The sequence below is a fragment of the Podarcis tiliguerta genome (genome assembly GCF_965153285.1).
Source record: "Podarcis tiliguerta genome assembly, chromosome: 3".
Classification (NCBI taxonomy): domain Eukaryota; kingdom Metazoa; phylum Chordata; class Lepidosauria; order Squamata; family Lacertidae; genus Podarcis; species Podarcis tiliguerta.
The window spans coordinates 26,162,133-26,185,259 of record NC_139536.1 but is presented as its reverse complement, the minus strand read 5'-3'; the positions used below and the strand labels follow the sequence as shown (position 1 = coordinate 26,185,259).

Below are 23,127 nucleotides of genomic sequence, written 5' to 3'. Positions count from 1 at the left end.
TGTGGGGCATAGGAATTCATTCATTCATTGTTTTTTCACAATATAGTCTGGCCCCCACAAGGTCTGAGGGACAGTGGACCGGCCCCCTGCTGAAAAAGTATGCTGACCCCTGGATTAGGCAATATTACCCAGGTTACACCGCAATGCCACAGTGCTTGCAGGATGACAAATGAGTGCAGTGAATTTTGCACAACAAATTTGCATGCTGGGAGGTAAGTGATGCTTGTATGTTTGTAGGATGTATGTTCAGAGGATGGGTGGGGGAAGAGACCATGGCTGCTAAGCTGATCTACTGGAATATTAAAAAACGTAAAGTGCCTTTGCAACTTCATTTTGTGTGACCTGCACACAAAGTCCTTAGCTCACATGCTATTTCCCAGTTCACACACAATGGTAGTAGTGACTAGTCTCAAAGCATCCCAGGAGCATCACAAGGCTGTAAATAGATTACAAAATAAAAAGACACCCTCCTCCAACTGCGCCATCCAGCAGGGTGCATATGGATCCCTGATAGCAATTCTACACTCTTTTATCTAGCAGACATCTTGACGTGATGAGATAGCAAAGGGTAGCAAGTAAATAGATGATCCTATTGCTTTTCCTTTGCATGTGTGCCTAAGGTACAGCCATACTCGAGTTAGTTCCAATTGCCTTCCATTTTAGAATTGCACTGTTAGCACCCTTTGTTTGGAGCTTGGTAACACTGCCCCATCCGCTAGCAGCAATCCGATTCACAGAAAGATTTTCATCAACTGCTGCATCCCAGCCATAGCAAGCATTTGATTAAAACTCTGCTATCTGAAAGTATCAAGACATGGCCCATCTGCTTGGAAATGTTTCATTGACTAATTTCATTTCCTGTAAAACATGTGCTTCAGGGCCTTCTATGGACTTGTTAAGTGTTCGCTTCCAACTGTTCGTCCTTATATTTTGAAGTGTGAGAGTTTATGGCAGTACCTTCAGAGCGGAGGGAAAGCCTGGGCAGTACTTCTGTCCACGGCATGCAGTTGGTCTGTACTGCCTCTGTACACTAAATGCTGCTACTCATGAGCACAAATAGGGCAGATCTAACCATTTAACTTCCACACAGACCCGTTCCACACACAACCTGTATGTGGAGCTTCAGCTGCTCAGTGGAGGGCCCTGGACAAACATGTGCACCTTAAGGTGTATCTTGATGCACATGATCATAATGCTTGCTTTCTGCAGAAGAGGAATGCCTTCTTAAGGGAGGAGGGGGAAATACAGAGCCTCATGCCTATCCAAAGCCATTACACATGGCCATGTGTATACAAGACATAAACAACAAAGCTGAAATCCTGAGCACATGCACCTGGGCATAAGCCCCACTGAAAGGAGTGGGACTTACTTCGAGGTAGACGTGCATAGGATTTCACTGAGAATTTATGCTTCTGGCATTCATTCATTCATTTATAGTTTATCCAGATTCCATAGAAGCACATCCTTTCAGGTAAGTTCCACTTACGATGACTGCTCTGAAAACATCGCCAAGTACAGAAGGCTTCAGGTTTTAAATGGAGGGAACTTTTATGAAGCCTCTCAGCCTAGAGGACATTAATATGCAACACTGGAAAAAGAAAATTTCCACACACATGGAGAATCACAGAGGTGGAAGGGAGCTTTGGATTTTATCTCATCCAAGCTCCTACTCAGTGCAGGATCAACAATGGAGGATGAAATGACAGCATCCATGACAGACGGCTTTGTCAGCCTCTGCATAAATATCTCCAGCAAAATAATAATAATTATTAATAATAATAATAATAATTAATCTGCTCTACTGCTGAGCTGCTCTCTTTTCATTACCTCCACCGCCTGAGGCAGAAATGCTTCTAAGTACCAGTTGCTGGAAACTGCAGCTAGGGAGAATGCTGTTGAGGTCAGGTTCTACTTGCATGCTTTGCAAAGGCATCTGGTTGGCCACTATGAGAAAAGGGTGCTAGACTAGATGGACCACTGACCTGATGGAACAGGACTCTTTATGTTCTTAAGAAGTTTCTCCTAATGTTTAGCTGAAATTGGCTTCCCTGTATTTTCCACTCTTTGGTTCTAGTCCTGCCCTTTGGAATCTTCCGCTTACTATTTTGGAGCTGCTAAGATTGGGCTGCAAAGCTACCGTATTTTTCGCTCTATAAGACGCACCAGACGACAAGACGCACCTAGTTTTTGGAGGAGGAAAACAAGAAAAAAAATATTCTGAATCTCAGAAGCCAGAACAGCGAGAGGGATCGCTGCACGGTGAAAGCAGCAATCCCTCTTGCTGTTCTGGCTTCTGGGATAGCTGCGCAGCCTGCATTTGCTCCATAACACACACACACATTTCCCCTTTCTTTTTAGGAGGGATAAAGTGAGTCTTATAGAGCAAAAAATAAGGCAATTGACTGGAACCAGTTTCTTGGGTGATATGGCATCCAGTTCTTACCAAAGAACAATAGTAAAGTCAACCCTACATCTCTCCTTATTTCTGAAGATACGTAAGACCCCAGAAACATGTGCTAATACATCCATACACAATTTGCAGGGAACAGTATGTTTCCATTATCCATGTTGACATTGTTATCCTAAGCGTGAACACATAGTGTTAGAAATGAATAACTGGAGTCAATATATGCAAGAGCTAAGTTTGTAACTACATTTTGGAGTGCAAACGTTGCAGCTACAACGAATATGCCTGCAATGCATTTTTTGAAAGACAAAGTTCATGTCACAATAAGAAGGAAAGCAATCAAGCAGGCTCAAGCAAGGCTGTCCCATTTTAATTAATTGCTTTGCATGGCTAAGATACATAGTACATTAAAATCTGTAGAGAAAAGAATTGGTCATCTCTGCACATGATCAATCAAAGGCATTAGCTGTATGAAACCGTGGCATTTCCTTAGTGGGGAAAAAGCATTCAAAATTAATTCATCAAGGCTCAAGATATTTCACATCAACCTCAGAGAATGCAAGAGGTAAGGCCCGGGTGCACCACATGTTTGTCATTCCAATTATTTTACAGAAAAGCTTTCATCCCATGTCAATTTTCAAAGCACTCCTGAAGTTTCCATAGCAAGGCTTTTAAAGAAAGGTTGAAGGATTGCATAGATTCAAAGACTCAGTGGGCCTCTAATTCCTTTTTGATCTCTATAACGTATGGATGATCTTTCCCATGTGCTATCTCCATGATGGCAATTGCCTGCGAAAGAGGGAGAGAAAAAATACAATTGATTCAGACAGCCTTGGTTTATGAAATGTTCTCGTCAGGGATTCCAAAGAGTCAGAAACCTCTGACTGGTTTTTGTCCCCTTAAATGTACCCAACTGAAAACAGCCCATTTGATTGTAAAGAATCAAACCTTATTATATACACAGCACCTTTTGATCCTAAGAGATCTCCAAACTCTTTTGAAAGGCACAGACAAGCAAAAAGTTAAACGACATTGTATCTGCCTTTCTGTTCTAAACTTAACCAGAAGATGACTCTCAAACAGAGCTGCTTCGAGCAGAATTTGGGCCTGCTTGCACTCGAAAGCAAGATGGAGTCTTGATGGTCAATGGGAGAGGGTGATGGTTTAGCCATTAACTGGGATGACCACAACCCTCCGTGTATCTGCTCCAGCATCGCCCTTTGCTGGTCCTCCTGTACCCAATTTCCCCCCGAGTTTATGACACAACAGCCACAGCATTCAGAAAGAAGTTGAAGCTTAGTTGCCAAGTTGCCTGGAACCACTGGCACTGAGGCGACTTCTTGGGATCTGCATTTCAAGCCTGTGTTGCACTACTTTGGTCTTCAACTCCAAAATAAAGTTTGTAGCCAAGGCTGCAACCCTATACAGGCAACGACCAACTGACATGCAACTCTGACCGCATGAATCACGGCAACCCGGAAGTGGCTGGAAAAGGGGGTGGAGTGAGGCATAATGGGATGGAGCAGGCTTATGCGTGCTCCATCAATGTACATGGGGATCAAGAACAGAACCCCCGTGCAAATCGGTCATTGCCTGTACCCAATTACCTAGAGTAAGTTCTAGTGAACTTAATGGGACTTACTTCTACATTGGTATGTACAGGATTGCACTGTAAATTAATACTTTACATGCTATTTTGAAATGGTCCACCTGAATCCTCCTTTTGATGCTGCACACCTGTGCAGCAGAAGCATGTTTTAGCCATCCCTAACTTTTTGAATTAAGGTAACTAAAAAATTAAGGAAGCTGGGCACAGCAAGCCTAGGATTCACTGGCAAAGCTCAACAACACCATTTCTAGGTCAATGTAGAAAATCCAGCTGTTTTTTTCCTTCTTTGCTTTAGGGCAGTGGTTTTCAACCAGTGTGCCGTGGCACCCTGGGCTGCCTTGAATGATGGTCAGGGGTGTTGTAGGCCACACTGGCCTCTGTCCCTCTTTCTTTCCTTCCCTCCCTCCTCTGATGCCCTCTTGCGTCTCTGCCTCCCAAAGGCTTGGACAGCTGTTTGTTGCGGCATCCCTGGCTACAAGCTCCCCAGGCGAATGGTGCCTCTGGGGATGGCCAGGGGATACTGGTTGCCAGAAGCCGAGGCAGCCTCAGAGAAAGCAAGTAAGCAAGCAAGCAAGCGGGCAAGGGAGCCCACCCTGCCAGCCTTTGTTGTTGGGAATGGGTAGACAAGTCCCAGGCCCCTGTGGGGCAGTGTAAGGAGGCACCTCTCTTTGGGGCAGGGAGGGGCAGCTCAGAGACCAAGGGTGGTGGCAACAGCTGTCCAGAGGACTCCCAAGGAGAGGAGAGAGGAGAGGAGGCTTGGGGAACACTCCACAAGGGTGTTCAAAAAAGGGTGAGAGGCTGCCAGCTCTGCAGGCAAGGGGTGACATAACTGGGCTCCTGAGCCCCACAGGGGTGCCACAGAAAGAATGTAGCTGGTCAAGGGAGCCGTGAATTCAAGAAGTTTGAAAACCACTGCCTTAGGGATGCCCTACCAACTAATGCTCACAGGTCTGTCAGTATAGAGAGGGCTCCACAGCAAAGCCCTTGCAAGGTGAAGGTGAGGAAAGGAAGGCCAAACCAAAACCCTCCACAACCGATCAATACACTGCCTGCCCCCCCCCCCACCCCACCTAACAAGGTTTTCCAGCTACAGGGGAAAAAATATTTTGACTACCATATGCACTAACATTCAAGATAGCTACTGAAATGCAATCTGCTTTGTGCCATATGCCAGCTTCCATCAGAGCCAAGAACATTCAGTTTCTGAACAGCTCTTGATTGTACACAAAACCACAGAAACTGAGAGTGACTTTTCAGTGACGGATCCTGTTGGGAAAACCGTGTGTACCAATTAAATTGAACTGCTGGTTGCTGCCACCTTAATTGAAGGAGATTCGGGGCATCAAAGATAGGAGCAAAAGTACTATCCATAGATTTGAGTTCTAAAATAAACATTTTGGAATGGGAAGAGGACTTTCATTTTGCCAATTCATGAAGATGTAGAAGGTGGCTGGAAAATTAAGTACTATAGCAATGCAAAGGCAGTTCAGAATTTCTACCCAAGTGAAACATTTATATGCATGTCATAAGGGCATCTAAGGGGCTGGGAGGGGAGGATACCTTCTTGAGAGCCTTAACGCCAGCAGGTCTGTTTTCCAGGCCCATGTAAAGTCTCCCCAGTTTCAGCCACATGGAGGCCACATTGAGGGAATATAAAGGATAATGTTTACTGCAAAAAAAGAAAAACAGGAACAACATCTGCTTTCACCAGAACTTGAAACCTCAGTTCTACAAAGTTTATTTGCAACAGCTCGGCAGGCCAAGACACACATCCTGCTCTTCCTTTTATGCAATTATTGATAATGGTTGATTTACCATTTTCTTCTTAAACACGTGTGAATTGTACAGGACAAACATAAAACAAATTGCACAAAGAATAAAATACTTTGTAATAATAACATTTATCCACTTACTTTTAATAAATCAAGGAATTGTGGCATAGCTGCATGTGCTCTATTCTGCCAGTATTCCGTTCTATCAAAGTGTTCCCTTCGCCTTTCCACTCTGATCTCACAGGATTAGTTTATTCAGACATAACCCCACAGGCATATACTTTGCTCTCTTAGTCTTCAATGGAAGGAATTATTGGTGCGCTCCACTTTTATTTCTTTTTGCTAAAGCATTCTGGCTGTTGCCAACATATACACACACGGTCAATTTGTGATCGTCTTATGAAATGAACTTTGGTCAAATGAGGCTCATACTTTTGCAGGGCAAACTACACACTTAGACCAGAGATCAGGTGAGCAGAGGGGCAACCCGAGAGCAACCTCGCAGCTGCAATGTCAGCATGCCGCTATACTAGTGTGGTTGTGCAGCCAGCCTAAACAAGCTTAGAAGATCAGTCTCCAAGTCCCCCCCAAAAACCCAGGCAAATCACCGGGGTGATAAATCAGATTTGGGCTCCAGGGGAAGAACGTGCCATTGTGTTTTCCCGGTCCCCGCTCCCCACCAGCTGATCTATGACTTCATACTGGCATCTGATTCAAAGGGAGATGTTCGTTTACACTCCACAGCTGGAGAGAAAATCATGCCCCGAGATAATTCGTTGAGCAGCCTTGCAACTGGCTCACACACAACGGTAGGGTGTGCCATGCCACAGTCTCTGGGCTTAACATGCTGCTGGTAGTGCTCCTCTCTGCATGGGCTGCAGGGCAATGTTTCCAACAGAATATAAAAGAACACAACAGAACCTCAAATATTAACAGCTTCCTGATACAGGGCTGCCTTCAAATGTCTACAAAAAGTCATAATTATTGATCTCCTTGATATCTGATGGGAGGGAGGGTGCCACTACCGAGAAGGCCCTCTGGTTGTCTCCCTGTAACTTCACTTCTCGCAAGGAGGGAACTGCCAGAAGGCTCTCGGAGCTGGATCTCAGTGTCCAGGCTGAATGATGGGGGTGGAGATGCTGCTTCAGGTATACAGGGACGAAGCCATTTAGGGCTTTTTTAAAAAGTATTTTTAATTAAAGATTTCTTGGTTTAGCCATTTAGGACTTTGAAGGTCAACACAACAGTTGGATTTGTGCTCAGAAACGAACTGGGAGCCAATGTCAATCTTCTAGGACTGTTGTTATATGGTCCCGGCAGCTGCCCTAAGTCACTAATCTAGAAGCCCCATTCTGGATTAATTGTAGTTTCTGAGCCACTTACAATTCCTAGACGAACGTACAGTTTTTGAACTTCTCCAAATTTTCTACTTTTCCAGCAGAAAACAAGTACCAATATGCATATATTTTGGATAAAGTATGTTCAAAGATATGTATTTAGATAAAAATTGCCATGCAGATTTAACCCCTCCTCCTCCACTGAGTGATTTATCTCAGTAGATCAAATCTAACCTTGCGGGGGGGGGGGGAGACATTTTATCAACTAGGATGATTCTCCTGAATCACCAGACAACCTACTTTTAAAAAGTGCTAACCATGTTTCATATAAAAATTGCACCTGGCAAGGACTGTTTTATAAAAATTCTAAGAGGATTTCCCACTTTCCATCACACAGGAAGGAATACCTCTAAGATTATGCCCGTTGCAACACATACTTGTATGTTCCTTCTCCCATTCAGTTACAACAAAATGCTTTCCTTCCCCCCTCAAAGCTACCATTTCATTCATATGGAGATTTAAATAACATTAAACCTCACACAATCAACTAAGTATTCTTCAATCAGCTGACAGCCCCGCTTCCGAAATATGTAAATAATTCAGGAGTTGGTTTCTTGGGATAACAAGCACATAATTATCTTGTTTTGCTTCTACCTGCTAGGCTTGGCTTATACAAGAAACAGTCATTAATGAGATCAGTTCATTGAATTGGAAGGTGAAGGTGTGTTTGGGTGGGTGTGTTTCTTTAGAGACACTTCGGCTTACTACATCATACAAATTACACAAAAAAAATCAGGAACGCTACCTGTATGGTTTGATAATCTTCTGCCCGTAGCGCAAAGCACCCTCCCAGTCTTGCATGTACAGACAGACTCCCATAGCCTGGTACATCATGTGCAGCATGTAAACATTGCTCTCGACAAACACAGCGCCCATCTTGTCCAAGCTAAGCTCGCAAACCTCGAGCAGTTCACTTGGGGGTAAGCCAAAAGTTAAGGAGAACAGAAAGTAAGCGGGGAACGAATGCCCAGTTATGACTCCAGGGCTACACAGCCGAACACCTGTTCCTTAAAAGTCAAGTCTTCTTAAGCAAAATCACAAGCGTTCCATACTGAAACGTATAGCCCTGCTCCGTTGCAGAAACAGACAAGTTGGAAAGGACTTAAGAGCTCATGTGGTCCAAGTTCCTGCTCCACTCCAGAAGTGCAATGCAGGATGCAAGAAAGACATTCCTGGGCCTCTGATTAGACAAAGGAAGCCCAGTGTATCTGGAGGCACTTTGCTCCACTGTTGTATAGACTTTTCTCCTGAGGTTTAGCTTAAAAAACCTGTTCCCTTGCCATTTCCACTGCTCTCTAGGAGCATCAGAGGATAAGCCTGCCCCATCTTTGCCATGACAGCCCTTTGTATTTGTTCCTAGCAGATGGCATTCAGAAGCAAACTGCATCTAAACATTATTGTTAAGTATCTTGGGTGGAGGTATTGAGCTCAGATAGCTCAACGGTCAGGTGGTGGACTCTTATACCCAGGCATTTGAAGGAGCACATAATTCCATCTTCTCCCACATGATGTTGTAAAATCTACATGAAACTGCTGGCTAAGACTGTTAATGGAATTGGGGGGAAATATTATCAGTCTTAGTCTCTCTCTGGCATTTTCATCAGCTCCCAGGAAGGTTCCGAACCCCTATCTGGGATCAGTGATAAGACAATGGAGGCAAACATGAGGAAACGGAAGCCCATCGAGACAGAGGCACTGTTGGGTGGCAATATTCAGCTTGCTTTGCTCTGGGTTGCACGCCCCTCTGAAGCATCAGATATGGAGCTTGGGGGTGAGAATGAAGCATGGACCCATTTCCATTCCTGCTCACAGATTTCCAATGAGGGGGCTCCACTGCACTGGAGGCCTGACCTCCAGCACAAAGCTACTGCCAGGATAGGACCCTGAAATTTGTTGGTCCCTGTACCAATTCAGCTACTAGAGAGGAAACCCCTCTACATTGTCGACTCTGACTGGAAGGAAGCAACAGGGCTCCATTTGTGGCGGTGACTCTGTTACTTTGACCATCCTTGGGCCGGGCTAGGATTGCATTACCCACCTGGAATCACCCCACAATTATGTAAAATAATCCCAAAGAAATGTTAAATCAGTGGAGGGTCTCGCACACACCTACTGAGTTAGACTAAAGAGCTTTGCACGCTCCCTTTCTTGCATTGTTGGTCAAAGAAATTACACTCCAGAGGAGTTGCAAATCACTTTCTACCTTGCTTTTCTGCAGCCACGTTCAGCTCTAAGGGAAACCAAACCTACTTGCTGGAAAAGAAACTCTGGGCTTGAGAAACGAAACAAGGGGTGGGGTGGGGGGAGATGAGAGAGGAATACAGCAGCCTGAAGCTGGGGAATTGCATTTTTGGACATGCCTCAACAAAATGAGGCTGCTCAATTGAATCTAAAGTTCAGCTTAAACAGAGAGCACAGATAAGAATGAGAGCGAGTGAGAAAGAGAACACCAAAGGATATATTTGTAGTGTTTGGCCCTCCTGAATTCCTCAATCACATTTCTGGCATATTTGATCATATCTCGCACTGCTTCTGCTGATGGAGGCTCGTTCAGCTTGCGGATTTCCAGTTTATCTTTGTCCTGAGGGAAGAGTTGCGAGAGAGTTACAAGGCCTCCCCCAGCTCCGAGACAAAAAGCAGATCCACACAGAAACCAACAATAGCTGTGCAAAACACACACAGCGAGAGAGAGAGATTATAGGGATCTGTTAAAAGAAGAGAACTTGAAAGCATGATAAAATTTAACCAGGGTTTCCCACAGAGCACATGAGGGTAGCGCCGTAGCATCTGCATGGGTCCCTGACTGATTATCTCCAGGGGTAGCCAATGGATGCCTCTCTGGCGTTGGTGGGCTCTGACTCCCATCAGCCAGCATGGCCACGTTGGTCAAGGATGATGAGAGTTTCAGTCCAGCCACATTTGGAGGGCACCCTGTTGCCTACCCATGTCTTCCACACACTGTTAGGGTGATAGGAAGCTCCATTATACAGAGTCAGTATTCCCTATCCAACGACACTCTAGGGCTTTAAGCAGGAACCTTTTCAAGCACTGCCTGAAGATGCCACATACTAAAAGGGCTGCTTTGGACCCCGGATGGCATGAGACTCAAATGCTGCCTGTCAGAAGTGGGTGGAGCCACTGTGCTGAATTCCTGGTGGGTGGGTTGTATGGGGAGGCCAAGGTGGGGGAGAGGTTGGTGCAGTACGAATGCACCAGCAGGAACACCAGATTGGCTCCGTTGGTGCATTTGCACAGCGGCAATCCCTCCCGGTGACCCACCTTCTGGGGAGCTAGCATGGTGGCTATTCCCCCTCCCCCAGCAAGCTGCTTTCTGGGACATGCTCCCTTAACACACACACCCTTTCCCCAAATATCTCAGGTTAATGTCTTGATCATCCCAAATGCTGCATCTGCTCTCTGGAGAGAGGAAGAGATTGTGGCAAAGCTTTATGGGGGGAACAGGGGGTAAGACTGCGCTCAGCCACAGCCCTACTGCAAGGGTGTCAGCGATTGGCTGGACGATGAGGAGTGGTGGGAGGCTTCAGTTGGAGAACTCCCTCGGGAAGCCTCAGAAGAGGAAGGCTCGAAGCCTGGGGGGTGGAGGTGGGACACTGAAAACAGGTCAGAGGATGAAGAGGGAAGGCCAGAAGGGTCGGATGTTGATGCTTATGCATTAAATTTGTATACTGCCCTATACTCATAGAACAAGCAACAGGCTTCAGTGAGAGAGAGGAAGAGGAGACGGAAAGCACTGCAGACATAGGACAGGCAGCTGGGTAGGTGGTAGGGGGTGAGGCTGCAATAGATTGCAGCAGTTCTACTATATTCATCCCTCCTCCTCCCTTGTCTCCAAGGGCATGGAGGGCCTTGAATGTAGCAGAGCAAAAAGCACAGGGGGAGTTTAAGTCTGCTGGGAAAACAGCCAGACAGAGGGGAGACTTAGGGAGAAATGGGAGGCCCAGATTGTCAATTCAGACAATTGATTTACTGGGGGCCAGTCTTGACCTTAGGTTTCTCTGTCTGTATTCTGTTTCCCTGAATAGGGAATCAACTCTGCTGCTCACCTCTGAGTCTCTGCGCTGATGTGCAGCTGAACCAGCTCTGACAAAGAGTAACCAAGATGATGGTTCTTGGGTTCCTCTTTCCACCAGCCCCAGGGAACATGGTCAGTAGTCAGAGATGGCTGGAGCTGGAGCCCAACGGGAGTAACTAATGTGGAGCCCACTACTCCCGCAGTCTAAATGGTTGACTTTGAATAAGCCAGACACAGCTGCACCAATGGGAATTGGAAGCAGGAGGTAAGCCATGTCACAGATCTGATTTAAGGCCTCATATTACAGGCACAATATAGATATTAGATGGTAATAAATGATGATGAGGTAAAGAACCCAAACAAAAAAAATTGCTTTGCCTTTGCTATAAAGTCGAGCTATAAATCTTAATAATAAATAAAGTGTGTGCACTCTATTAAATACAATCACCTTTTTTTTAGTAATGCACTCTCTGCAATCGCAAGTGAAGAAATAGGAATCTCTTAATCGATCATTCCTATCTTCTGTGGGATATAGCAGGTCAATGTAACTGGTAAAAATCTGGAAAAGACAGACTGGTAATATAATAACAGCAGATAGATATTAAAATGCTACAGGTTATACATAAGCATACACTGATCTGCATACTAGTTGCAGTGAGTGGCCAGAAACTTGCTGCATTTGCACAATGCGCCAGGTTTCAGGGCTAAGTTCCAGGAAAATAGAGCCCAAGTTCAGTTTGTTTACTACTGATAGAATCTGAAGGTTTCAATGGCTGAACATGTGTCAGCTTAAAGTGGGGAGGTGCACACACAACATCCCTATCCATGCCTGCTCCATTTCTAACTCTCTGAAGAGGGAGCCTAACTGCATCCAGCTCAGAGGCCTTCCTGCAGTTGGGAACCTGATGTTCCTGATGTTCCCTGGAGAAGGTTCCAAGCCAGGGGTCAGCCACCGTCCCTCAGACCTTGTGGGGAGCCGGACCCACCATCTCCCAAAAGGAGTGGGGGAGGGAAGGGGAAGTTCCACTGCACAACCAAAATTTTGTGCGTCAGCAGATCAGTTTTGTTCGATACCACCAATACTCTTGTTAATAGATGGAGAATAGACTCCTTTGGAAGGTGGTGTACTTTAAGCAGAGGTTGGCTGGCCATCTGCCATGGATGCTTTAGTTGAGATTCCTGCACTGCAGGGGGTTGGACTAGATGACCTCAGGGTTCCATATCATGGCTGGAATCTTGAGATTTGTTTTTGTTGGATTTTGAATTTTGCTGCAAGTCTGAACACAGAAGGGCATATAGGCAGAGACACATTTATTCTAAGCCTCTTTGTGGATGCAAAAAAGTAAACAGCCACTCAGTTTGCTTTGGCTAGCAAAGTACCGTATTTTTCGCCCTATAGGACGCACCGTCCCATAAGGCACACCTAGTTTTTTGGAGGGGAAATAAAGGGAAAAAATTATTTTCCAGCCCCCAAACAGGCAGCTCTCTGCAAGCCGTGGGAGCCCAGCGCTGGGCTCCCGCTGCTTGCGGAGAGGTGCGCGAAGCCTGCATTCGCCCCATAGGACGCACACACATTTCCCTTTCATTTTTGGAGGGGAAAAAGTGTGTCCTATAGGGCGAAAAATACGGTATCTTATCTGCCCAGAAGAAGCAAAAGCAAAAGCAAAAGCAGAAGCAGAAAACAGGACTCCAAATAAACAAATACATGCAAACTCAAAGAATTTTCTTCCGGTTATAAAATAAGACAGAAAGTTTCAAATGCTGATTTAAAATTTCTCACCCAAAATATAATACAATTAAAAGGCTACAAGGACAACTAAACACATATCTGCTCCAGCGCCAACGCATGGTTTTCCATCGAGCCTGCTCTTGTTTGTGTGCATGTGTGTCCTTCACCTTCTCTCAACATGCCCAGGGCAAGTTGATTTTAGTTTGCAGTTGCTTGTTTTTATCCTACAGTGAGTGCATCTCAATTGCTTTTCTCCAGGCAGAAAATATGGGAGCCAATCTAAACACACACGCAGAGACACAGAAATCTTGACAGGTTTCCCATGCAGTACCCACATTGAGCCAGAAGGTGGAGGCACAGGCCACGCCACAGAGGACAAATCTGTTGCGCTTCTGCGCTAATTGAATGGCAGAGAACCTTTTCCAGGAGTTCAATACTCCCTTGATTAGGAATATTCTACCAACTTGTTAACACACACTCTTTCCGTTGGCACTGCTGTTATTCCGTTTAATCGTCTTTATTTTACATAAATGAGTAAGTATAAGGCATTCAAAGGGAACATGTAAATATTTTCCTGAATAATCCCACAACTGGGATTTCTGGAATGCAGCAAAAGTCAACGATGTCCTCGCCCCTCGTGGGAACGTCAGGTGACCATGGATCTGTGGGGAAGGGTGTGGTAGTTGTGTGGTGGACTAGTGGAGTGGGTTAGGTTATGAAACAGGCCGGCCTGACATGTTGCAGGCAGTATCTGAAGCTACCCTTGGCCTATTTGTTCAAGGGGGGGGAAATACCCATGATTCTGTTGCTGAAAAACAGCAGGCCCGTGTTAACCTTTTGCACTGTCCTATTTTACATCCAATCCCCATTCCTCAGAGAGAGGAGGACGATGCGGTTAAACAACATGCTTAACAAACATGGGTTAAGTTTGGCTAATACTTGTGGGGAGAGGTGAGGGGGACCTCATTAGGGGGCTGCCATTTTGGACAGAAGACCTCTTTTAAATGCCAGGTGTGGTTTCTGTCAGAGAAATAAGCCACCGTTTCGAGAGGGGAGGTGCTGGCTCCGCCAGTTTAAAGACCACATCGTCATAACTGGATTTGGAAATGAAGGGGAGAATCCTCAAACGGGGTGTGGAGGATGAATTTACCACACAGATGGAAAGACACACCGCAGGTGCATGGCAGGCTGTGTGTTTTACAAACCAGTCCCTCCCCATCCCTTGAAAGCATGCATCCACTGCACAGTTACCTCATCGCCAGCTTCTATCTCCTGCACAGCTCTGACTTCAGCCACGGTCCCTTTGTAGGTGACAATCACGTTGGGGCAACAACTGTGGTTCATGAGCGCCACACTGACAAAAACAAAAGGGCACCCATTTGTTCCATGAGCAGCAATATTAAAGACCACAAGGAAGAGAACTGTATACTGCAGGACTTGTGACAATTACCTGTGTTGAATGGGCTGGTTTGCACGTAACACCAAGCCAAGCCATGGCTCAGTGCAGATGTGCAAGTGCGAGGGCTCCTGGGGAATGGATCGCACCTGCAGTCCTCCCCATAGTCCTCCCGCTATTACACTCATGGAAAGCAAGCCATAGTTTGGCTTAACATTGTGGAGGGTCGTCTCCTCCAGACAAACCTTGGTTAAAGCCCATGGTTTGCTTGGAGTGAAACAAACCATGAGCTTGGGTTTGGATGGCTCACTAAGGCAAACCGTGACTTAGCTCACAGCAGTGCAACAGCAGCAGGACCAGAGAAGTAGCTCAGCAGCTGCAAACGCCTCTTTGGAAACCTGTGCGTTTGCAGCAAGCCTGTATTTGATTTAGCGTTATGTGCAAAGCAGCTCAAAAGTCTCTTTATGAAGTTTATTATTACAACTGTATGATCAGGGCAAAGTTGCGAGTTCATGAAGGAATCTCAAAGACAACAAAATGTCTTATCAGCTTATGATAAGATCAGTCTTATCAGAATTTACCTCCACAAGTGAAGTCCTAGGAAACAGCTGCTTGCAGCAAAGCCACAGTGAAGCACCTTAAAATCTCAATAGTTTCAAGGGAACTACTGTATTGGCCCTTTGAGATCCTGGACCACTCAGACCTGGTATACGGTGAGGACCTGGTTCATAAGATAGGCACAGATGTTGAACACAAAGAGGAAGGGAGCTGTGTGCAGGACCAGTGGCGTAGCGTGGGGGGTGCTGGGGGGGGGGCGGCCGCACCATTTGGGGGTTAGGGTTAGGGGGCGCAAATCCACAGGTTAGGGGGCGCAAATCCACGGGTTAGGGGGCGCAAATTACTTGCCTTGCCCCGGCTGCTGACAACCCACGCTACGCCACTGTGCAGGACTCCAAGAGCTGAGAAAGGAATGCCTTGCTCAGCTTTGCAAATAACTTTCAGCATTGGGGGATTTTGTTGTTGTTGTTGGAAACTAATTGATAGATCTTAGAAATTGTGTGTGTGCGTTTTCCCCCTGGGGGAGATACTGCATCTAAAACACTTACTCAGGGAATATCGCTGATCCCAAGTGTGAAAGTTCTTCATCTTCAATTGTGAAGCCGTTACAGTTCACCTGAGAGAAAGCGAAAGATGGTGAGAAATTAAAAACCCGCTGGCTTGTTGAGCATTGCATGCCTAAGTGACCATATTTGTCTGCACCATCCTGATTAATCTGATTAGAATGCTGCTTATTCTTAATCAAGTCTTGCTGCTGAGCGACTAGCTTTACAAGAAGGGAGGTCAGAGTTTGCCTGCAATTTAGTTTTATAGTGGAAGATTAAGGATGCGGCAGCCGGGCTGAGCTGAAGCAGAGTGTGTCAGCATCCTGGAACCAGGTGGGGCGAAAAGGCAGCTGAGTGTGTTATTCTCAGTCTCAAAATGACATTCAGTTCCAAGCCGTACCTTCCATTACATCATTTAGACAGCAGCATCTTTTAAAATGTGTATACAACAGCATTCATGTCATGTACTGACATCAAACATTACTATCTCAATGTCTGTAAAAAAATCATTTCCTAATATATAGTGTTTATGTTTACAATATGTGCTCAGTATGTTTATGTATTGGTCTGCATTTTGTATATCTACTCTATGATACATATTATTGTTTCTTTTTTTAAAAAAGTCAACAATAAATTAAAAGGGTAAAAGCTAAAGAAAATGGGACTGAGTACTAGACTATATCAAAAGGGGAAAAAATGAGAATTGCATAGATCACTTCCAGACTTTACATTTTTGGGACAAATACTGAAGAAATGTAATATGCAAACATGCATAAAATTATTTGCCAAGGCTTTGGTTTCCAGAACCACTAGGAGGCTTCTAATAGAGGGTTTTTGGGGATGATTCAATTTAGTGCATGCAACACCCTTAAACCATTTTGAAGCAAAGACCATTCCTCCTGCCTCATCCGACAGAGTTTTGTGGGGCTGGCAGGGCCCAAAATGTGGGATTTATCACACAAAATTGCACACAACTCTAAGCTTCTTTTTCAACCTTACTTCCTGTATTTTTGGTTCAGTGCAAGATCACATGCCCCCAAAGGTGCCATTTGGATCCAGCCTAACCCCCTACCCCCTTTTTAAAATCCATCTTACTTGACCAAAAAGGACCACAAGAGCTGCATTGTCAGGGTATTCTATATGCTTTGAATAAAAGTGATGGAGAGCCGAGATGTCATTCTGAATCAACTCTCTCTTTTCATTGTCGAGCTTATCGAGATCTGCAAAGGAAAAGAAATCCCTTTTCAATACAAAGACCAATTTACTTGCAGTGAAGTGCAGCGAAGTCTGCTTCAAGACAGGACGCCCTCGAAGAAAAGAGAATCAGTCACAAGAACTCTTCTTTGAACTGCAGGGAGTATCATTTTCCTCCTTGTAGGCCTTGTGGAAGGGAACAATGCCAGGAAGCATCTAACAGCTGGCACATTTCTACCCATATATTAGCTGGGAATAATATTGGCTTATGAAACGCACTGTGTAATCTTTTTGTGTATTTGTCAATGCACCCCTAACGAATGCTCAAGTAAGCCACTGAACCACTGAATTAAATGACACCTAATGAAAGGCCTCCCTGTGTGGGAAGAAGAGTTCCTCACAGGACATCAAAACTGGGTTTTTACTCTGGTTAAAAAAACAATCAATCGAAAATAAAATATTGATAAATGCCACCCCAGACTTCAGTAAATGATAGAGATCCTAGAGTGAGTGGGGGGGGGGGGGGAGGAGACGAGCCAGTGTGGTGTAGTGGTTAAGAGCAGTAGACTCGTAATCTGGTGAACCGGGTTCGCTTCCCCGCTCCTCCACATGCAGCTGCTGGGTGACCTTGGGCCAGTCACACTTCTCTGAAGTCTCTCAGCCCCACTCACCTCACAGAGTGTTTGTTGTGGGGGAGGAAGGGAAAGGAGAATGTTAGCCGCTTTGAGACTCCTTTGGGTAGTGATAAAGCGGGATATCAAATCCAAACTCTTCTCCCCCCCCCCACATACAGCATAAAAATGTGATCTTGCAGCCCACTTCTGCTCAATGCCTAAAAAAGCAAGACATTAAAGAGCCTAATCGGCTAAAGACAGAAGGTTGGTGGGGTTTTTTTAAATGGTCTTCTTAAAAATACAAGAAATATAATGAAGTGGTATTCTTGTCAAATGCACAAAAGTTGTACATTTCTTCCTGGAGATAGCTGCATTTCATGTTCCGACTGAGCAGGAGGCAAATCTAAGACATTATAGTTCTCTAATATGTGCATGGTTGTGCTCACTTGTTCCCCTTATTGGCAGCACCAAGGAAGAGAGCAACACTACGAATGCTTGGCAGGCAATTCCAGTTTGCTTAGCCTTCTTAATAGCGGCTCAGTTTTGAGCTCTGCCTTGAGCGGGGGAAATAAGTTCACACACACACACAGGCCTTCACTCCTCCTTAGATCACCTTTAGGAGCATTTGGGATGCGGCAACCGCCGAGGACATGTCAGATTTGACTGGCAGTGACAGATATCCAACTCAACACTGGAGGGCCCTGCAATTAGCCCCAAAGACACTGTCACTATCAAGCAACTGTTCCATCACTGACTAGATGCCCCCTGGTAACAATGCTGGCTGTTTTAAAATTTCACATTACAACCCACCAAAGTCACCCGAGTTGCCAGGAAGGCTGTTTTGACAAGACAGAAGTGTAATCAATGGACCAGAATTTCAATTCACTTTTATCCCAAGTTAAGGGGAACAATAGAATCACTGGCAGTGGCAGCAGGGTGGGGGGAGAGGAGAACGGGACACCTTGTTGAGGTAGATATAGAAACGCATGTGCATAAAATGTTTGTGTATTGTACTATGATTAGTATGTGCAAAGCTATGGAGGCAAAATGCAAACAGCAAGGCCAAAGAGGTTATATATAGCCTGTGACTTTTCCATGAAATTCACTGTATTCAAGATAAATAATGATAATTCATAACAGAAGTGATAATGTAACCTTATGGTACTGTATTGTGTCTGTTTTTTATTGTTTTTGCCTATTGCATTGTATTTTTGATGTACTGTTAGTCACTTTGAGACTTTTTCTAAAGAGCGACGAATAAATATCATTCTCAATACTACAGGAAGAGAGAGAGAGGGACATGTAAAAACAGACAGGTTTTGTCGAACAGCTACAAAACGCTTTCTGAACCCCCTTTGGAATAACCCTTGGAGTCTTCCATTTTTCTATACTTACGGGATTCAAACTCTGTTATAGAAAGGAGCTTTTCTGACTCAGTCCTTCCAGGGTGTGTTTTCTAGTAATGAAGAAAAGAAAAGTGACATTTTCAAAAAATCCCACACACATTCCATCAGCTTATTCACAACTGTCCTTTCTAACACACATACACACACACTGCCCAGATGAGTCAACAAACTGCACCAGAGTGCAGGCTGCACCAGAGCTGACACACTAGGCCACTCTGTCCCAAAACTCCTGTGAAAATGCCTGCACAAGCAGAACAAGTATTTCTTAATTATTATTTTTAAACGAAAATCGTAATTTCTTTTAGCTGCAGATTTGCAGAAAGCAACTAACAGCAGCAAGCTATTAGAAGGCAGACTTTGCTTTGAGGAAAGTGAATAATCTCAATGTTGACAGAGTTCAAAAGCAACACTCCAGCGTTGGCCTAAGGCCACTTCTTTGTAATCTTGGCCATTAAATATGGGTTTGCAGGTGGCCCAGCAGCTGAGGTTCAGGGACTATGGTTTGCATATTTAGCTTTCATATGGCATGTAGGGCTCCCTCCCACTTCCCTGCAAGCTATAAAAGCACAAATTTATTCCAATGACTTTTCATCATTAAACATCTAATTTTGTTTGTGGATCACCACTAGAGTGTGTTAAAAAAAAAAATAAAAAGAAAGGAAAGAAGCACAGGGGGAGTCAGGCAAGCTACCATCCCAGCATGCCTTCAGAGTCCTGTCTCCCCACTGCATCTGGGTCACCCTTATCACAGAAGCAGTTCTCAAAATGTACAGAATTTCTTCAAAGGCCATTGTTTAGGAGGTTTGATTCTTTTTTAATCATTATTACAGAGGGGGAGAGAAGTTGGGAGCGTTATGATAACATACAAAGCTGTGACCTTGAAACTTACTGGTCCCACTTTGTTTCCCTGCGAACACTCTATGAGTGAGAGAGAACATGCTTCAGAAAACCACATTTTGCCTCCATAAATAGGGTCAGATTTCCCTCCAGCTTAGAGGGCTTCCTACTTATGGAGACCTGGGCCACATCCATACTGAACATGCCACACGGCATAGCAGCCACGACTCCCCCCAGAGGATCCTGGGAACTGTACTTTGTTAAGGATGCTGAGAGCCGTTAGGAGACCCCTGTTTCCCACGAACTACAACTCCCAGAGTTCCTTGGGGAAATATATTGATCATTAAAACACTCTGGAACGGAAAGTCTGCCAGCGATGCTGCAGTTGATTGCAGATCCGACATGGAGCACCGAGTTCACATAGATGGCCTTCAAAGATCCCTTCCAACACTGTAATTCTATGAATTTTATCTATTAATTATTAAATTTATATATGTCCAAAGATTCTGGTTCTACTTCAGGGCAGTTCACAAGATAACAGCACAAAGTAAATAGTTTAAAAAGAAGATGAATACCCACCCCCAACACAGTTAAAAGGCTGTAGAATATTAATCAGCCAAGGGACTGGGAGAAGAGGGACATTTTGAGGCACCTAAAGATGTATAATGAAGGCATCAGACGGAGCTCCCTGGGAAGAACATTCCACAAATGAGGAGCCACTGCAGAAAAGGCCCGGTCTTGTGCTGCTGCCCTCCCGACCTCTTGTGGAAGAGGCACACAAAGAAGGGATTTAGAGTAGGATCACAGAGTCCGGGTTGGTTTTGCAGTTCCTCTGAATCCTTCCCTGTTTTTAAGTACAAGTGGTCCGTTCTTCCCTGAAAGGCGTCCTTTCCATCTGGGAAGGACATATTGCCACAGAGGCTTCATTTCCTAGTGAGAGGAGCATCTGGTTGATTCTTCAGCCTGGGGAACAGGACTGTCCCTGGTCAAGCTGCTAAGAAGCCCATGTGTATGTAATGTCATATGTGAAGGAACCATCAGCCTCCAGACAGCTGGACTGCAGAGAATCCGGCCAAAACAGACAGAAGAATTTGGAATTCACGGCAACACGGCCATAATGAGCATCTGAAACAGAGGTTTGTGCAGTCCCCCCAATAAACCCTGTTTCATTGAGCTTCACATCAACGTTATGCAATGCAAAAACACTGTGTGAACTGCTTGCAGTCAAGTCTTGTGCCCGAGGACATTGGGAATAAAAGGTGCTATTACATTTGTAAGGCTTTGCTTTCCAAAGACTTTGCACAAAGCATGTTTGACGGAGAAATTCAATGAAGAACGAGGGAGGTGACTTAATAGATGGAAAGGGTTCAAGAGCACAGTACTTCAAGAGGTTCTTAAGCACAAACACTGCAGATGCTTCAACTACTCATGTTAGGAGCAACTGCCGGCGTATACACAAACAAGATGTTGTGAAGCGACTTTGCACTGGAGGCTACTGGAGCACACAGTCACTTCCCTGGCTCTTTCCATCTCCAAACAAAACAAAACAGAAATCTGGCCGAAGTCTTTGGGTCCTGCTCACCTGTTTGGCAATAATCCTTGCAGTGAGTCTCACAGTCTCTGAGGGATTCCAGTTCTGCCCAAACACGCACATGGCTGAGCATTCCAGCTTGTGCAGGGGCCAGTCCTGTTTCTGGAAGATTAAACAGGCATTAAAAAAAAAAATCAACATTGCAGATTTGTGCTTTGCAAATGAGAAGAGGATGCCCTGCGCCCCACCTGGGCCTGGAGGTCAAGTGAAATGTGTTTCCTCTAGGACACTTGCTAAAGTCAGCTAAGGATGGAACCAATCGGAAGATAAAAGAGCTATTTCATGAGGTTGTTTTTAACATGCTCCAAAACTATGTATTATAAAAGTCACACCCTAGACTAGTTAAGAACGCAGGAAAAGCCTTACCAGATCAGGCCTAAGGCCCATCAATTCCAGCGCCATGCTCTCCCAGTAGCTGACTAGAGGCTTATGAGAAGTCTTCAAGCAGGACATGGAAGCAAGAGTGCTCTCCCTGCCTGTGATTCCCAGCGACTGGTATTCAGAGGCATACCCTGAACATGGCCATCATGCCTGGTAACTGTTGATAGCTTTATCCTTCATGAATCGGACCAGTCCTCTTTTAAAGTCATCTATGTTGGTGGCCATCACTACTAGTTACAAGGTCACAGATCGAGAGCAGTGTTGTGGATTTGGCTGCCAGCTGGCCTGGAGCCTGGGCAAGTCAGATTCACTACCCACTCAAACCGTTCAGCCTCCCCACATTCCCATCTCTTGCAGAGGACTCTTGACATGCTCTCTGCTTGACCTCCTCCCCCCCCCCCGCATCCTCCACAGCCTCTGCTTCCATTTCATGACCCACCCACTAACCAACTGATATAAAGACCCTCACAAGCTCTCCAAGGATAGACACTCCTGAAAAAATACTCAATGAGACCTATAGATGACCTAGCATTTTTTGTTCTCAATGAGAATGCAAAACAAACACAACTGTCCTGCAGCTGCAGCTCATCCCTTAGTCAAGGACCTGGGAATGGGGAGATGCTGCAGTTCAAATACAGGGCAAATACTCTGCATTCAAAGGTGTCAGATTCAATCCCTGGCATCTCCAGGCAGGGCTGGGAAATACCCCTGTCTGAAACCCTAAAGTACTACTGCAACCCAGTGTAGACAATATTGACAAGCATGGATCAATGGCCTGGCTCAATATAAGGCAGCTTCCTAAGAGCTTGTCCTTCTGAAATAAATGCTATCTAAGCACATGTATCTATTGGGGAGGCCACAACAGTCAAACTGAGCTATCTAACAACAATGACTTGGTTGAAGCCACTGGATTAAGTTCTTTATACCTAGAGTATTCTGGACATAACAAACACAAAAATTTTAAATGGGCAAATTTTGGAAGTACCAAGACTTGCCAAGAAATGAGCATAAGAGCTAAAGAAGGGCCTTTTTGGACTAGGCCAAAGGCCTATGTCCAGCATTCACGTCCAGAAAATGGATGGTGACCACTCAGAAACCTGATTGTGTGGGAAATATTTCCCAGAAATCTATACTTATATTTGCCAAATAAGCAATCATAATAAAGCGCTCTCTCTCTCTCTCTGTGTGTGTGTATGTGTGTGACTGAAAAGGGCTTTATTTCATGGTCACAATATCTGACACTGACCAGAAAGGAAGTTGTCAAGTAGCAGCTTAGATTCTTCACTAAACAATTAACTTTTTGGTACACAAGGGGTAGAACACCACATTCCGCACTTGGGTTTGTACTTCCGAAAAAAGAAAAAGAAAAAGAAAAAAAATGTTAAGGAAGGTACAAAATTGACAATGCCAATATGTCCTTCCAATGTTCCGTCCTGACCCTTTGATTCTTTAAGCATAGTTAATTAAAATTTTTCCTCAGGCAGAATCCGACTGAGTTATGTGAACTAGTAAGGTGGTTAAAGGGACAAGATATGGCTGAATTGTGCAAAACAAGATAAAAGCCAGGAATATTGCAGAAGAGGGGAGCAGTGTCTGAGTAATACCTGGCATGGAAACACTGTGACAGCGGCCTTTTTTAGTGATCACAGCAGGACCAC

At 44.9% G+C, this 23,127-nt stretch overlaps 2 protein-coding genes across 2 annotated transcripts in view; one reads left to right on the top strand and one right to left on the bottom strand.

Moving 5' to 3' along the window:
* PTPN14 (protein tyrosine phosphatase non-receptor type 14) overlaps positions 1 to 23,127 on the top strand; it is a 518,691-nt gene that overhangs the window by 125,982 nt on the left and 369,582 nt on the right. The window lies entirely within an intron of this gene.
* The window catches only part of SMYD2 (SET and MYND domain containing 2), a 34,965-nt gene continuing 14,594 nt past the window's right edge, over positions 2,757 to 23,127 (bottom strand). Inside the window, exons 3-12 of the mRNA XM_083433357.1 lie at positions 21,080 to 21,190; positions 18,650 to 18,710; positions 16,542 to 16,666; positions 15,450 to 15,517; positions 14,199 to 14,301; positions 11,667 to 11,777; positions 9,646 to 9,766; positions 7,931 to 8,105; positions 5,577 to 5,685; positions 2,757 to 3,196 (exon numbers count right to left, since the gene is read on the bottom strand). Of these exons, the coding sequence (XP_083289483.1) occupies positions 3,116 to 3,196; positions 5,577 to 5,685; positions 7,931 to 8,105; positions 9,646 to 9,766; positions 11,667 to 11,777; positions 14,199 to 14,301; positions 15,450 to 15,517; positions 16,542 to 16,666; positions 18,650 to 18,710; positions 21,080 to 21,190 (1,065 nt within the window). The 3' untranslated portion in view covers positions 2,757 to 3,115. The remainder of the gene's footprint in view (positions 3,197 to 5,576; positions 5,686 to 7,930; positions 8,106 to 9,645; positions 9,767 to 11,666; positions 11,778 to 14,198; positions 14,302 to 15,449; positions 15,518 to 16,541; positions 16,667 to 18,649; positions 18,711 to 21,079; positions 21,191 to 23,127) is intronic.